Source organism: Falco peregrinus, chromosome 5, assembly GCF_023634155.1.
Source record: "Falco peregrinus isolate bFalPer1 chromosome 5, bFalPer1.pri, whole genome shotgun sequence".
NCBI lineage: Eukaryota > Metazoa > Chordata > Aves > Falconiformes > Falconidae > Falco > Falco peregrinus.
Genome location: NC_073725.1, coordinates 68102753 through 68117234, shown reverse-complemented (window position 1 = coordinate 68117234; position 14482 = coordinate 68102753). Strand labels below are relative to the sequence as shown.

Here is a 14482-nt window from a genome sequence, read left to right as displayed (position 1 = left end):
GACGGCCCCGGGGCCCGCAGCCCGGCCGCGGAGTGGGGCCTGACCGCCAGCCCGGGGCCCGCGGGGCCCTGCTGCTGTCCCAACCGCCCGCTTGGGCTGCGCCGCGGCCACGCCGCCCCGTTACGGGCGCAGCCCGGTGTCCCGTGGTTAACCGCGTCCCCGGGGGCTGCCCCCGCGCTCCTTGCGACAGCCAGAGGCAGCCGGTAACCGGCCGCCCGGGGCCGCCCTGAGCCGCCCCGCCCGAGCCAGCAGCCTCCCAGCCCCCCCGCCACCCCGCGCTGCGGCCCGGAAACCCGGCGGCCCCCGGGGGGCTGTTTTGCTCTTCCGGGGCGCGGTGTCCCGGGCCCCGTCCGTCGTCCCCCCCCCGAACCCCTTTTTCCAGCTCTTAAACGGGGCGCTGGCACGGGCGGCCCCGCCCCGGCGACTGCTGCGGGGCCCGGAGGCCCCGGGGGGCCCGGCCCGCGTGGGCTCCGCGCCCCTGACCCGCGGGCCGGGCCGGGCGGCGGCGGGCAGCAGGCCCCGGCCGCGGGGGGAGGCGGCGCCGCCGCCGCCCGGTCCCGCCGTGACCCCGCGGCCGATCACTTCCAGGGCGGCCCCGGCTCCCGATTTGAAAATGCAGGAGCGGCTGGTGGTGCTGCTGTGCGCGCTGGCGCAGCGGCGGGCGGGCGGGCGGCGGGCCATGGCCGGGGCGGCGGGCTGGGACGGGCCGCAGCGGCGCGCCTGGCTCCGGCACTACTACAGCCAGCGGCAGAAGCGCCTCATGACGGTGAGCGGCGGGGGGGCACGGGGGGCACCGGGCGGGGGGGGGGACGCGGAGACACCGGTGGTGGGGGTGCGAGAAATGGGGGGGGAGGGGGGGGCGCGGGGACACAAAGGGCAGAGGACACCGGGGACACCGGTGGTGGGGGTGCGAGAAATGGGGGGGGGGGGGGGGGGCGCGGGGACACAAAGGGCAGAGGACACCGGGGACACCGATGGTGGGGGTGCGAGAAATGGGGGGGGGTGGGGGTGGAGCGGGGACACAAAGGGCAGAGGACACCGGTGGTGGTGGTGTGAGAAATCGGGACGCGGGGGGGGGGGGGGGGTGATGTGCAGGAGGTGCAGTCGGGGCGGGGGGGGGCGGTCACAGGGAACGGGGCGGGGGGACACGCAGGGACACAATGGGCAGGGGAAACCGGGGGGGGGGGGCGCAAGAAATGCGGGGGGGGAGGGGGGGAGTGTGCAGGAAGCAGAATCGAGGGGGATGGGCACGGGGAGGGTGGCGTGGGGAACGTGGGGGATGCAGGGACACAAAAGGTGGCAGAGATGGGGGACATGGGACGTGGACATGGAACACGGGGATGGGAAGGATGTGGGACACAAAGGACATGCAGAGGTCACAAAGGATGCGGAACGTGGGGGGTATGTGGGATGCGAGGGGGACACACGAGGGACAAGGGGGCTGGAAGGACACGGGGTGTAACCCAGACACAAAGGGCAGGGGACGTGGGGATGTGAAAGAGGGGGTGACATCAAAGGTGGGCGACACAAAGGATGGGGGATCGGAAGGGCCTGGAGAGGTGGCAGTGAGGACAAGCTGCTGAGGGCAACACGAGGAACCCACTTTGCTGGGCAGTTGCAAAGTAAAGTGAAAAAAGCCTCTTTTCAGCCGAAAGATTTTTTTTTTAGAATTTAATAATAGAAAAACAATTCCCGTGGAGGGGCCGGGAGCGCGGGTCCTCGCTCCTGTTCCGAGTGGGGGCTCAGCCCGCAGGTCAGGCAGTCACAGGGAAGCAAGCAATGCTCAATAAAAATCAAAACTGTGGAGTAAGCGGCCACCCGAAAGGGGACTTCTCCGGAAGGCTCCTTGTCCAGGGTCACCACTGTTGCCTGGTGGGTTTGCACTGGGGTTTCCCAAGAACGGAAGAATTTGACCCAGGTGGACCCGGCTGCATGGCACCAGGCAGCCCCCCTGCCTTGGGCCGGCAGCTGGAGCTGGATGGTCTGCAGAGGGGGGGGTCCCAGCACAGCGCGGGGGTGGGGAGCGGGTAGGGCCGCCTCACGCCCCTCTTGTCTCCTTGCCATGCTGCAGCTCCTGATCGCTCGCCGGAGGAGAACCAGCTGCTACTTCTACCCCCGCGCCTGGCCTGGCATCAGGAGTGCGGACTGGTGGGAGCGGGTGGTTCTGAAGGAGTTTGGGCCCCAGGACTGGCTGGAGAAGTTCCGTATGTCCAAGGAGACCTTCTTCTACGTCTGCAACCAGCTGCGGCCCGGGCTGGCTCCGCACAGCGCCCACTTCCACCCCACCCTGCCCCTGGAGAAGAGGGTGGCTGTGGCCCTGTGGCACTTGGCCACCAACGTGGAGTACCAGACTCTCAGTCCGCTCTTTGGTGTGGGGCCCTCCACGGTGCAGACGTGTGTCCGGGAGGTGAGCTACGCTGTTGTCTTGCTGCTGAAGCCCCTCTACCTCCGGCTGCCCAACGAGAAGGAGCTGGAGAACATGGTGCGCATCTTCCGCACCCGCTGGGGCTTCCCGCACTGCATCGGTGCCCTGGACAGCCTTCACATCCCCATCCACCCACCCCTGCGCCTCAGCGCCGACTACTGCAATGGCCAGGGCTGGCACTCCATCCTGACACAAGCCACCGTGGACGGGTTGGGCCAGTTCTGGGACGTCTCCACTGCCTTCCCTGGCAGCATGGAGAACAGTGCTGTCCTGGAGAGCTCCAGCTTGTGGGTGCTGGCCAAGGAGGGCCGTCTCTGCCCCAACCCCCCCAAGCACTTCATGGGGAAGGCGCAGAAGTACGTGCTGCTGGGTGATGCCACCTACCCCTTGCAAGACTGGATCCTCAAGCCCTACCAGGAGGACGAGAACCTCACCCAACGGCAGCTGCAGTTCAACTACCGCCTGAAGCGGGCACACAGCGTGATCGAGAACGCCTTTCTGCGCCTGAAGGCACGCTGGCAGATCCTCCTGAAGTGCGACGACTGCAGCCTGGAGCTGCTGCCCACCCTCGTCCTCGCCTGCTGCATCCTGCACAACGTCTGCGAAGCCCATGACAACCCCTTCAATGAGGAGTGGCTGGAGGGCACCGAGCCGACTGAGTTGCCCAAGCCCTGCCAGCCCGCGCCTGCTGCCATGGAGGATGGCCGGGCCGAGCAAGTGCGTGAACTGATGTGCCAGTACTTCGAGAGCTGCGGGGAGGGCTGATGGGGTCGGGGGGAGAAGCAGTCCTGTGCATCCTTGCTCGCAGACATCCCACGGACTCCAACAAATGCTGGCCCAGTGGTAGTAAGCAGGCTGTTTGGCAAAGGACTGCACCTTCTCACCTCTGCCGAAGGCTGCCGGCGGAGCGAGGAAGGCTGTTGGGGGCACCGGCTGTTCCCAGCATGGGGAGGGGGGCGGCTGCATCATGCTCGTGCTGGCTTTGCCATGGTGGTTTCAGGCAGTGGAATGTATTTTGTGCCCTTGCCCTCTTCCAGGATTTGAGCAGTCTGGTGGTGTGTTGTGTGCCGCATGAGTAAAGCGGGGGTTGGGGGCTGGGTGAGGGAGAGGGCTGCCAGGGTCTCCCTTTCCTGGGAGCGCATCTCTGTCCTGAGGCCCCTCTTTCAGGCCGAAACCAGCTGGAGGCTTGAAATAAGGCGGCAAAACCCCTTTGAAGGTATGAAACTTGCTGCGTAAACACACTTGGGAGGGGAAGGGGAGGAAGCAGCAGAGCAGTGACTTGCCAGGGGCTGGCACCAGCCCAGAATGAAACTGCACCCGCAAACTCCCGCTCTGCTGCTCCTCAGGCAGCACGTGCTGCCCTTGGCATGAGCAGGCTGAGCTGTCCCAGCCTCACCCCTCTCCAGAGGGATCTGCCATGAGGGTCTGCAGCACAGCCCCCTGAGGTCCCTCCCGGTCCCACTAGGCAGCTCTTTCTGCCAGCACCTCTGCTGTGCGCTTCCAGCGCAGTGCAGCGTGAGCAGGAACACAGGGCTCTGCCCCCCGTATCGTCTGAGAAATCAAGCGGCTGCGGTTCATTCCCTGCCATCCTGCCGCGAGCTGCAGCCCGGTGGCACGCTGCCGCAGTCGTGGCAGGTGCCAGGGCACCAAGGCTGCTCCGTCAGCACTTTGCTGGAAGGTGGGAGTTGTAGGGGGTGGCACGGATGTGTCCTGCCTTCCCGGGGGGCTGGGGGTCCCCGCTGCAGCACAGGGGGCAGCTGGCAGAGCCCCTGGCTGCTGGGAGGAGAGGACTGCCAGCTCCCACCTGCCATGTCGGTGTCCTGGGGGTGTCCCTAGGGGTGCCCCAGAGGTGTCCTGGGCATGTCACCAGGGCTGTCCCTAGGGGTGCCCCAGAGGTGTCTTGTGAGTGTCCCCAGGGGTACCTCACTGGTGTCCCCAGAGGTGTCTTTGGGGTGTCCCCAAGGCTGGCTGGGCTGTTCTCAACGATGCCCCGCTGGTGACCCTGGGGGTGTCTCCAGTGGTACCCCACCGGTGCCCCCAAGGATGTCCCGGGGGTGTCCCCAAGGGTACCCCACTGGTGTCCCGGGGATGTCCCCAGGGGTACCCCACCGGTGTCCCCCGAAGCACCCCTAGCCAGTCCAGCAGGGCCCATGTTCCGGGCCCTGGGGCCGCGAAGCTCACCGGGGAAGGGGCTCCCATGACTGAGCAGGGCCCCTGCACCCCCGGCCTGCCGCCGCAGCTCTCACACTGCCCGGGGCGGCCACGGGGTCCCATGGCGCAGCTTGCCCCTCCGCCCGCAGGTGGGCCTGACCGCCGCCGGCGCCGCGCACGCGCTGCTCTGGTAACCCCGCCCCTTGCCCCGGCCGCTCCCACTCGGCGGAAGCAGGGGGGAGGCAGCACCCGGCGGCGGGCGGGCTGGGGGCGGTACCGTCCTCCCCTCCCCGGAAGTGCGGTGGTAGGAGCTGCCGGCGCGGTCACGTGAGGGAGCAGCATGGCGCCGCGCGGTGAGTGTGGGAACAGGCCCGGCCCCCGTTCCCCCCGTTCCTCCCGTTCCTCCCGTTCCCCCGCGGCTAAGCTGGGCCGGGCGCGGCGCAGCGCGGCGAGGGGCGTGTGTCCTTGTCGGTCTCGGGGGGTCCAGGCACATCCCGTGGGACCAGGCCCAGCCCCGGTTCTGCTCGGCCCACCGGCACAGGGCCGGGGCTCGCCTGCTGCCCCTCACCCCCACGGCAGCTGCCGGGCCGTGGCCCTGCCTGCCCCGGGCTGTGGAACCCGCTGGTTGTTGAGGGCGGCCCCGGGGGCTGCGCCCAGCGCCCCCCTGACCCCCTTCTCCCGTGCGCAGGAGCGTGACCGGAGGGAGCCCCGGCAGAGGCCTGGACGCGAGCGGATCTTGCCCTGCCCGGCGCCATGGTGACAGAGCAGGAGGTGGAGGCCATCGGCCGGAGGCTGGTGGACGCGGCCCAGCCCCTGCCTGCCCGGTTCCGGGCCCTCTTCACCCTGCGCAACCTGGGCGGCCCTGCAGCCGTGGACTGGATCAGCCGGGCCTTCGGGGATGGCTCCGCGCTGCTGAAGCACGAGCTGGCCTACTGCCTGGGCCAGATGCAGGACGAAGCGGCCATCCCCGTGCTCATCCGGGTGCTGGAGGACACCAGCCAGGAGCCCATGGTCAGGCATGAGGCCGGTACGATGGCAGTTCCTGTGGCTGTGGGACTTGTGGGTGCTTCCCCCGTACCCAACAGCCTGTGGTGGCCTGATCCATAGTGTCATGGCTTGGAAAACCCTGAGACATGTAATTGCCTCGCTGCGTCCCCTTGCCAGCCCTGGCTGGACTGGTTGGCCAAGCCTTCCCCTTCCTGCTGGCCAGGCTGGCTCCTGCCCTGTTTATTTGCCTGGCCATCTCACTGGGGATCGGTCAGTCAGGCCTGTGTCTCCACTTCAGGGCAAGGCAAGGCTTTGCCAGAGGACACAGCAGGGTCCTCACGTAGACACTTTGATAATGTCCTGACACGTCCTTCCTTCAGGTGAAGCCCTGGGTGCTATCGGGAATCCGGATGTGCTGGATATCCTGAAACGCTATTCGGAGGATCCTGTGGTTGAGGTGAGGCTCTTGGGGGGCTCATTTTCCCTGGGTGCAGCACTGCTGGCCCAGGATGGGGAGGCAGGCCTCTCCTGGGCAGCCACTGGCTGGGGGCAGCAACACTGTGAGCGGCATCCTGCTGTGTTGTGACGCTCAGCTGCCATCAGGAAGGCCTGGACGCCCTCCCAGCTCTGCATGGTGCCGTTCCAAAGCCAGGGCTGTGTCCCTGTCCCTGCAGGTGGCCGAGACGTGTCAGCTGGCAGTGAGAAGGCTAGAGTGGCTGCAGGAGAACAAGCAGGAGCTGGCCACCAGCCCATACCTCTCCGTGGATCCTGCTCCCCCTGCTGAGGAAACGGACGTTGCCAAGCTCCGTGAAACCCTCCTGGATGAATCACGCGTGCTGTTCGACCGCTACCGGGCCATGTTTGCCCTACGAAACCTGGGGAGCCAGGCTGCTGTGCTGGCGCTGGCAGATGGTAAGGGCCAGCGCGAGGCTGCCTGCAGTCTCCTCACTAAGTCTGTACAGGTTAATCTGGGATTAGCCTTTCCCAAATCCAGGGCTGCCAGAGCTGCACGGCTCCTCTTAGGATCTTCACACATTTGTTTCTAGAGCTGCTGTCCCCCTGCTTGCTTGTAAGAGCCACATCACAAAGCTCTTGGTGCTTTCTGGTGTTTCACAGCCCTCTTGCTCCTCCAGGCCCCCTTTCTTTGTGGGTCTGGGTGGGAGAGGGCGCGGTCTGTAACGCTGGCTTGGGACCAACCAGTCTGACGTGGTGTCTCCTGGTGAGACCTGGCCCCAGGGTGTTGGGGTCCTGCTCTCCCATCCTGGAAAGTCAGAGGCTGCCAACCTTGTCCTGGGGTTTGGGAATAGCACTGGAGGATGGAGTGAATGTCTCCTGAGTGGGGAAGGGGCAGACCACAGCCCAGGAACTATTTGGACCCACCCCTGATCTTAAGGGAATTGGATGAGACTCTTCAGCCTTCTTGGACCAGCCAAGAGCACCCACGCACCATGAGGTAAAGCGTGCAGGGATCTGCGAGCTCGTGCTGTGGCTGTTCAGTCCCGCAGCACAGGAAGGCTTGAGGCTCTGGTTGTGTCTGTCCCAGGCACGTCGTGCCGGTGGGGCAGGGCCCGTAGGCAGTGTAGGCTGCCCAGGGCAGGCGAGGGTGCTGGCAGCTCTGCTGGGAGGGTGGGTGCTGCCGTCATGACAGGGCATCCCTACTCTCCTGGGCCACAGCTGCAGGCATGTGGTGCTGGTGCTGCCCCAGCTGTGTCGGGGCAGGGGGCGACAACCCTTTCCGTGGCTGTTTTGTCCATTTCCCCAAAAGCCCCCATGGGTCTGCAGGGGCAGCCGCTGGTTCTGGCCCCCAGGCCAGCCTGCCCCATGGCTTCTGCCTTTTGGGTGGGGGACTCCAGCCAGGCATCTGGGTGCACTCTGGGGGCGATGGCGGCTCACTCTTGTCTCCTTCCCGCAGGGCTGCGCTCTGGCAGTGCCCTCTTCCGCCATGAAATTGGCTACGTGCTGGGCCAGATGCAAGATGAGGCCTGCGTCCCGCAGCTGACAGCCACACTGCGCAGCCGCACCGAGAGCCCCATGGTGCGCCACGAGTGCGCTGAAGCCCTGGGCTCCATCGCCCATCCCTCCTGCCTGGAGACCCTGCGTGCCTTCGCCCACGATGAGGAGCGGGTGGTGCGGGAGAGCTGCGAGGTGGCGCTGGACATGTATGAGTACGAGAATGGCACCCAGTTCCAGTACGCCGACGGGCTCTGCAAGCTGCAGGCCTCCGCCTGAGCCCTGGCTGGGGGAGTGTGGGCTGGGTGTGCTCCATCCCATCCCCCACCGCGGCACTTTCATGGCTGCCTCTGTCAACACAGATCCATGCCTTGCCATGGCAGAGGTGGAGGAGGAACTGGATTTGCTCTCTGGCACAATTACAGCTGCCTTCTCCCTCCAAATCCAGGCTGAGCTGCTACTTGCCCCCTCCCCACCACCCCCCGTTTCCTGGATCTACCCCTTTTTCCCTGCCAGGATCAGCACTGCCTGCTCGCAGCCTGGCTTGGGGCTTGGACTGGGTGGGCTCCACTTTGCACGTCGGAGCCTGTCATGGCTGCGCAGGGCCCGGGGCTGCTCTGGGCTTGTGCTGCCGTGGTGTCTAGGTGTGAAGCAGCTCCACTTTCCCCACCAGAGTTTTGCTGCGGGGCCAGGGCTGGCACTGGGCATTTGCTTCCATAGGTTGTAGTGGTGCAGTGCCTTGAAATCGCCCTTGGTGCTGGTGCTGAGCCGGGTCCCTCCTTGCCTCTGTGGTGGAGGAGCTGCTGTGGGTTTGGCCTCGCCTGTTGGGGCAGGCCAGGGCTATGCTTGCAGCAGCCTTTGCCCTGGGATGGGGGGGTGGGGTGGGGGGTGGTGTTTCATGGCAGAGTTGGGAAGATTTGGCTGCGCTTTTCCTTTCTGCAGGGAATGGTGCTGCCATTAGGGCTTACAGGGTGAAGCAGAGCCTGCCTGGACTTTCCCCTGCATTTACCCAGACCTGGGAGGGCTGAGGCTGGTGTCTGCTGCCGGCACCCAGCACCCAGCCCCGCCGGGCAGCCCAGCGTGGGCATGGGGGGGCCGGCAGGGAATAAAGCGCTGGCAGTGGGAGCTCCTGTGTCAGTCGAGCTGTGATTTAGCCCTTGCCCAGATGTGGGGTGCACCTAGCGCCACAGAGTTGGGCCCCAGGAAGGAGCCCCGGGGCTGCCGTAATAGAATCATAGAACAGAATCATTTAGGTTGGAAAAGAGTGAGTCCAACCGAAATGGGAGGAGAGAGCATGGGGTGGGGTCCCTGATGGCTTGGGGTAAAACCCCCTCCCTGCAACCCTGGCAGGCCCAGAGAGGAGGGCAGACATTGCCTGTGGGGTGCCGGAGGAGGGGCTGGTGGGGTCCTGCTGCGCTGTGGGGTCCAGCATCCTGCTGATGGGGCTCTTCCCCCTGACCGAGGTCTCCCTGCGAGCAGCTCCCGGGCTCAATCCTTAGTCCCTAAGGCTGCTGTGGTGGCTGGCTCAGCATCCCTGAGGCTCTGCTGCTTGGGGACACAGGAGGGCAGGGAGCCCCCAGTCCAGTCTGGCCCTGTCCAGGACCCCATGGAAGGGATTTTATTTGGAGATGTAGCCAATTTCAGTTGCCCGTACATGCTTGCTGCGAGTCAGACCCATGCACCCAAGTGCTGTGGATGGGGTTGCTTGCATGTGACGTGGAGGATGTCTCTTCGTTGGCACTGGAGACAAAGAGCTGATATTTTTACACCATTTTGGAGTCAGCAGCTGTTATGGGGCTCCTTGCCCCTCTTCCCTCATCCTCTGTAGCCCCTGGGCAATAGGCAGGGCCCAGCTGGCACTGCCAAGCTCTGGGGTGTCTCTGTGCCCGGCTCCATCCCCCAGTGGGTGATGGGGCAGGGCTGTGGGACGTGCCATTTCCCACTTACCTTGTTACTGGTGTGAGGCGGCTGCCCGCTCCACACCAGGACTTTACCAGCGTGCAGGCTGTGGCACGCTGCCGGCGTGTTTCCCTGGTGCTTGTGGGTGTTTGTCCCCACTCACCACCCTGGCTGCCTCCACACTTGCTCCCTGCTGCTCCAGCATTTCCACAGGTGACTGACTCAGACCACACAGCGTTCTTTCCAGATCTCTCATCCAGTGTTTGCCTCTGCTCCCCCAAACGCCTTCTAAGCCCAAACTGGAATTAAACTGGTGCTTTTGCAGCCAGGATCTGGCCAGGGATGACCTGGCTGCTGGGGTGGAGGAGGTTCTGAGTGTTGTGCCCTGACTTCACACCGAACACCGCAGGCACCTCCATCCCTCTCTGGCCAACCCACCCTGGGAAGGATTTGAGGGTTTTTCCAGGCTGCTGCTGGTCTGAGCCAAACCCTGCACGCTCCTGGTGCTGAGGGCATCACTTTCGGGGGGTGCCCAGTGCCCCTCTGCGGCTGGCTCCTCGCCGGAGGAGCGATGCTGGGTGTCGGGGTGCCACATGTGACAGCCAACATGAAGCTCCAGGGGGGTGACGGCCCCTCGCTGTGGGCTGCTTTGCTGTGGCTGGGCTCTGTGCAGCGAAGGGGGCCCCACAGGAGCGTGTGGGGCTGTGGCACCCAGCCCCTCTGCCCAGCCCCTCCTGGTGTGGCTGTATCCTCTGGGGCAGGGTGCTGCGCTGGGATTTCAGACCATCTGCTCGAGGGATCTGAGGGATTTAACTAAGCCCAGGGGAGGAGGGGGAGGCCTTGGGGTGTCCCTCCCCATCCCTGCCTTTTGGGGTTCTCCAGCTGCAGGCAATTCCCCACTCCCAAGGGGATGGACGTACCTGCCGTGCTGCTCGAGGGGCAGATTCCGGGGACCCTGAGCCCCGTGGGAGCCTGCTGGTGGCCCCCCTGGCTGAGCCCACCGGGGCTCTGCTGGGATTAGCAGGCACTAAGCTCCTTCCCACGGATGCTCTGTCCTTTGGCGGCGGCAGGTGAGTGGCACCGCCACCGGGCAGGGGGACCCCGCTGTCCCTGTGAGCCACCGGCACCGAGGAGTGTCACGGACCCCGATGCCGCTGATGCCCTGCGGCCCCCCGTGCAGCAGAGGCTTTAGGGGCTGGGGTACGGGAGGAGCTGGCAATGGCCCTGGCAGGGGGTACCCCACTTCCAGGTGCCAGGGGGGCGTGGGGGCCACGGCACTTGCTGCAGTTTCCCCCCGAGGAGGACGGGGTGCTGTATGTGGACTACAAGCCCCCCGCTCTGGACAGCATCCGCCTGCCTCGCTATGTCCTTTACCTGGTGATGGCGGCTGCCCTGGTGCTGATGGTGGCATACGCCATCGTGGGGCACCTCATCAAGGACCTGGTGCACGATTTCGCTGGTGAGTGGTGCCCAGGGCGGCGCTGAGCTTTGGGGCTCCTGATGGGGCTTGGTGGGGGGCAAGGGGGGTCCCCCAGACCCTTTGCTGTGGTGGGGGTGTGTGCTGATGGCTCCGTCTCTGCCCGCAGACTGGGTGTTCGGGCCCAAGCCGGAGGAGGAGAAGGAGGTGATGGCCGAGGGGACTGTGCTGGAGGTGGAGTGGCTGGAGGAGGACGCGGTGCTGGCGGAGGCGAAGCCGGAGCGTGAAGGCGCTGGCGCCCTGCCCGGCATGGACGTCCCGCTGGGGCTGCTCAGCACTGTCCCACGCAGCTCCATCTCCTTCGCCGACACCCACAAGAAGAGGTTTTTCTAGGACCCGGGACCCCTTGGCCCCCCATCACCACCGGGACCCCGCAGCCATGCCTGCCTGTTGGGTCACAGCGTGGTCCCCGACTCTGGCGTGGGGGTGACACTGGCGCTGACACGCGGCTTCACATCCTCGGCACAGTCCCACCCGTTACCTGGGGGCTGCCATCGCTGCCCCCCAATAAAGCAGCCTGCCCTGGCCCCGCTCGCTTAGCCAGGCATGGGCACGGGGAGGTGGCAGGGCTGGGACACCCTGACTTTCACCTGGGGACAGCAGCGTCCCTTAGCAAAGCTGCACCAGCCCCCGGGCAGGGACACACGGGGAGGGACCCCCATGTGGGTGCACACACGTGGGGATGTGAAGGTGGGTGCCCGGGGGTCCAAACCCCTGGCATGGGGGCACGCCCCAGGCGTGGGCACAGACACGGGTGGGCGTAGGAGGGACGGATGTGGGCACGCACACGTGTGTGCAGGGAAACACGGGTGCACGTGCCCGCGGGGAGGGCCTGTGTCGGCACGGCCGCGCGCAGACGCGCAGGGAGGCACAGATGGGTGCTGTGCTGAGCCTGGATTTGCCCCCGCTGGCCCCCTTGGCCCCCTGATGCTGCCAGACTGTGTCCCCTCCTGGTGAGGCAGAGCTCGGTGGCACCCACAGGTGTCCCCAAAGCCAATCTTGGGGACAAAAGCACCCACGTGCCCCACTTGGGCTCTGGTGGGGGCACTGGGGATGGGGACTGCGTCATACGGACCCCCATCCCCTGCCTTAAACCCAGGCTGGGGCTGGACCCCCCACATACACATCCCTCCAGTGGGGACCCTGTCCCCATGCTCCCAGGCTCCTTCTCCACCCCTTGGGGAATTGTCACAGGCAAGGTGGCCCTGCTGAAGCCCACAGTCCGTCCCTGGGGTGCTGCCAGCCATCCTGTGCCTCAGTTTCCCCAGTGCCCCAGTGGGTGGGGGCTGGGAGGCGGAGCAGAGCTCATGCTGCCAAGGTCTCACCGATAACACCGTTAATATTTAGCTCTTCGTGGCACCCGGCGCTCCCCGGGCACGTGGCGGCGTCCTGCCGGCACCAGCCGTCACATCTGGGCCCCAGCTGGAGCTGCGGGGTGGTCTGGCACTGCCACCCCCCCTGTGCTGCCCCATCCCCATGACGTGGTGGGGTGGGGGCCGTGTCCGTGGGGATGGGACACTGGCCAGGATCTGCCCCAGCCCCGCCAGTGGGCACAGGGGGCCCCATGGGCAGAGGGGAAAGGCTGGGGTGGGGGGTGGGAGGGCGCTCCCACACATCAGTCCGTCACCCACCCACCCCTCTGCCCCCCAAACACCCACCCACCCATCTGTCTCTTCACACACCTGCCCACCATCCCTCCCTCCCTCCATCCACATGCCCACCTGGGGGGGACCCCAGCCCTGGGCATGGGGCTGCTGCCACAGTCCCCGAGGTGGTGGCCGCTGGGTGCCACGGGGTGCTGGTGGCTGCACCAGGGGAGAGGTGCCACCTCCCAGGGGTTCCAGGAGCCACGTTGCCGTGGCACTTGGTGACCTCTTGAGCCCAATAAAAGCCACCCGTTGGCCCCAGGTGCAGAGGGCAGCGCCGGCGTGCGGGGCCAGCAGCGGCGTGGGAGAGGAGCCCACCTCGGGGTGTAGGATGTGGCCAAGGGACTGGTGGACCCTCTCCCTCCTGGTCCTGCTCATCCTCACCAGCACCACCCAGGGACAGGCTGGTAGGTGCCCCCCCATGCCCACATCCCCCTGCACCCCAGGGTGCCCTGGGGGAGCCCATGCCCACCCTGGGGCATCGGATCAGCTTCGGGGAGACCTTCTCAGTAGGACCAGTCTGTCCCAGTGCCTCGGCAGCAACCATTCTGAGGGCAAAGCAGAAAGATCTAGGGGTACCTGCCTGCTGTTCCCAGTGCTCCCCACTGTGCCCCCCTGTACAGGGGTGGGGTGGCTGTCCGGGGTGGCTTCCCTGGCACCCAGGGGACAGTGGGGAGGGGGTGGTGATGGGTGTCAGCCAACGTCCCCTGGTGTCCCCAGTGTCCACTGATGCCAGGCTTGGCACAATTGGGACCCTGTGTCATGGAATCAGGGGTCCCATCCCCTGCAGGATGGAGTTCCCCTGAAGCTGTCCCCATCCATGTCCCTGTCCCCATCCATGTCCCTGTCCCCACCCGTGTCCCCACACCGCTGCCGTGCAGACATGGGCCCCAAGGAGCTGCAGCCTTGGCTCATCAGCCTCATGGCCGTCGTCATCTTCCTCTTTATTGTCTTTGTGCTCCTGCTCATCAACCGGCTCTGGAAGATCAGGATGCACAGGTGGGCCAGCACAGCAGGGCCACATCCTGCACCCACCTGGGCACTGGGTGCCAGCCCAGGGGGGCTGTAGGGTCCTGCCATGCCTGGGGCCAAGGGCAGGGTGCTGTGGGGTGGGACGGGGCGTGCGCTCAGCCCCTCTGTCCCCTCGCAGGAAGCAGGGCGACCTCCAGGAGACCCCAGGGGATGACAGGTACCATGGCTGGGTGCTGCGGGGCTGGCACCAGGCTGCCCCTGGGGGTGGCCACATGCTGGCGGTGCTGTGCATGGCCCAGCGGTGCCATGTGTGGCTTGGCCGTGTCCTGCATGGCCTGGTGGTGCTGTGCGTGGCTCAGTTGTGGCCTGGGTGGTGCTGTGCGTGGCTTGGCCGTGTCCTGCATGGCCTGGTGGTGCTGTGCGTGGCTCAGTTGTGGCCTGGGTGGTGCTGTGTATGTCTCGGCCGTGTCCTGGTGGTGCTGTGCATGGATTGGCCGTGTCCTGCATGCCCTGGTGGTGCTGTGCGTAGTTCGGCCGTGCCCTGCGCGGCCCGTTCGTGCCCTGGGCATGGCGGAGGGTGCTGGTACCATCCCCGGGGAGGGGGTCCGGGTGCCCCGTCGCAGGCGGCCGTGCCCCCCCGGCTCCCTCCCGCAGGCTGGAGCGCACCGGCTGCGCCAACGCGGGGGCCGAGACGGACCGCGACGAGGAGAGCGACAGCGAGGAGCAGCGCCGGGCCACGGCCCTCTGAGGCGGTGGCCGCCCCCGCTCGCCCCCCGCCCGCAGCCCCGTCCGCGGGTCTCAGCTCCGCGCCGAGTTTTGCGGGCGGCCGCGGGGCGGGCGGCCGGTTGCCGCCAGGACCCGGCGTGGATCGGCCGCCCGCGGAGCGGAGCGCGGTCCCGCACCCCCGGCGCTGGGCGGGGGGGGTGTCCCGGGGCGGGTCCCCGGCCGGTCCCCAGTAAAGGTCCCCAGAATCAA

At 66.5% G+C, this 14482-nt stretch overlaps 3 protein-coding genes across 5 annotated transcripts; all 3 read left to right on the top strand.

The window, feature by feature from the left end:
• Positions 1-68: 68 nt before the first annotated feature.
• Positions 69-3464, top strand: LOC101913045 (uncharacterized). The gene is made up of 2 exons (XM_055804508.1): positions 69-766; positions 2072-3464. The coding sequence occupies exons 1-2, from the start codon at positions 614-616 to the stop codon at positions 3188-3190; spliced, it is 1272 nt and encodes a 423-aa protein (XP_055660483.1). The 5' UTR covers positions 69-613; the 3' UTR covers positions 3191-3464.
• Positions 3465-4770: 1306 nt separating this feature from the next.
• On the top strand, positions 4771-8638 carry DOHH (deoxyhypusine hydroxylase). Its single transcript, XM_005240841.4, has 5 exons — positions 4771-4929; positions 5265-5603; positions 5944-6020; positions 6238-6475; positions 7476-8638. The coding sequence occupies exons 2-5, from the start codon at positions 5330-5332 to the stop codon at positions 7790-7792; spliced, it is 906 nt and encodes a 301-aa protein (XP_005240898.1). The 5' UTR covers positions 4771-4929; positions 5265-5329; the 3' UTR covers positions 7793-8638.
• A 115-nt stretch (positions 8639-8753) lies between these two features.
• Positions 8754-14482, top strand: SMIM24 (small integral membrane protein 24). Of its 3 annotated transcripts, XM_027791495.2 has the most exons (5): positions 9849-10871; positions 10999-12942; positions 13417-13534; positions 13686-13724; positions 14162-14482. In XM_027791495.2, exons 2-5 carry the CDS (start codon positions 12366-12368, stop codon positions 14253-14255), a joined length of 828 nt encoding a protein of 275 aa, XP_027647296.2. In that variant the 5' UTR covers positions 9849-10871; positions 10999-12365; the 3' UTR covers positions 14256-14482. The 3 variants fall into 3 exon arrangements, with proteins under 3 accessions (XP_055660482.1, XP_055660481.1, XP_027647296.2); XM_055804506.1 differs by having other exon boundaries at positions 9819-10871; positions 13686-14482; XM_055804507.1 differs by having other exon boundaries at positions 8754-10871; positions 10999-13534; positions 13686-14482.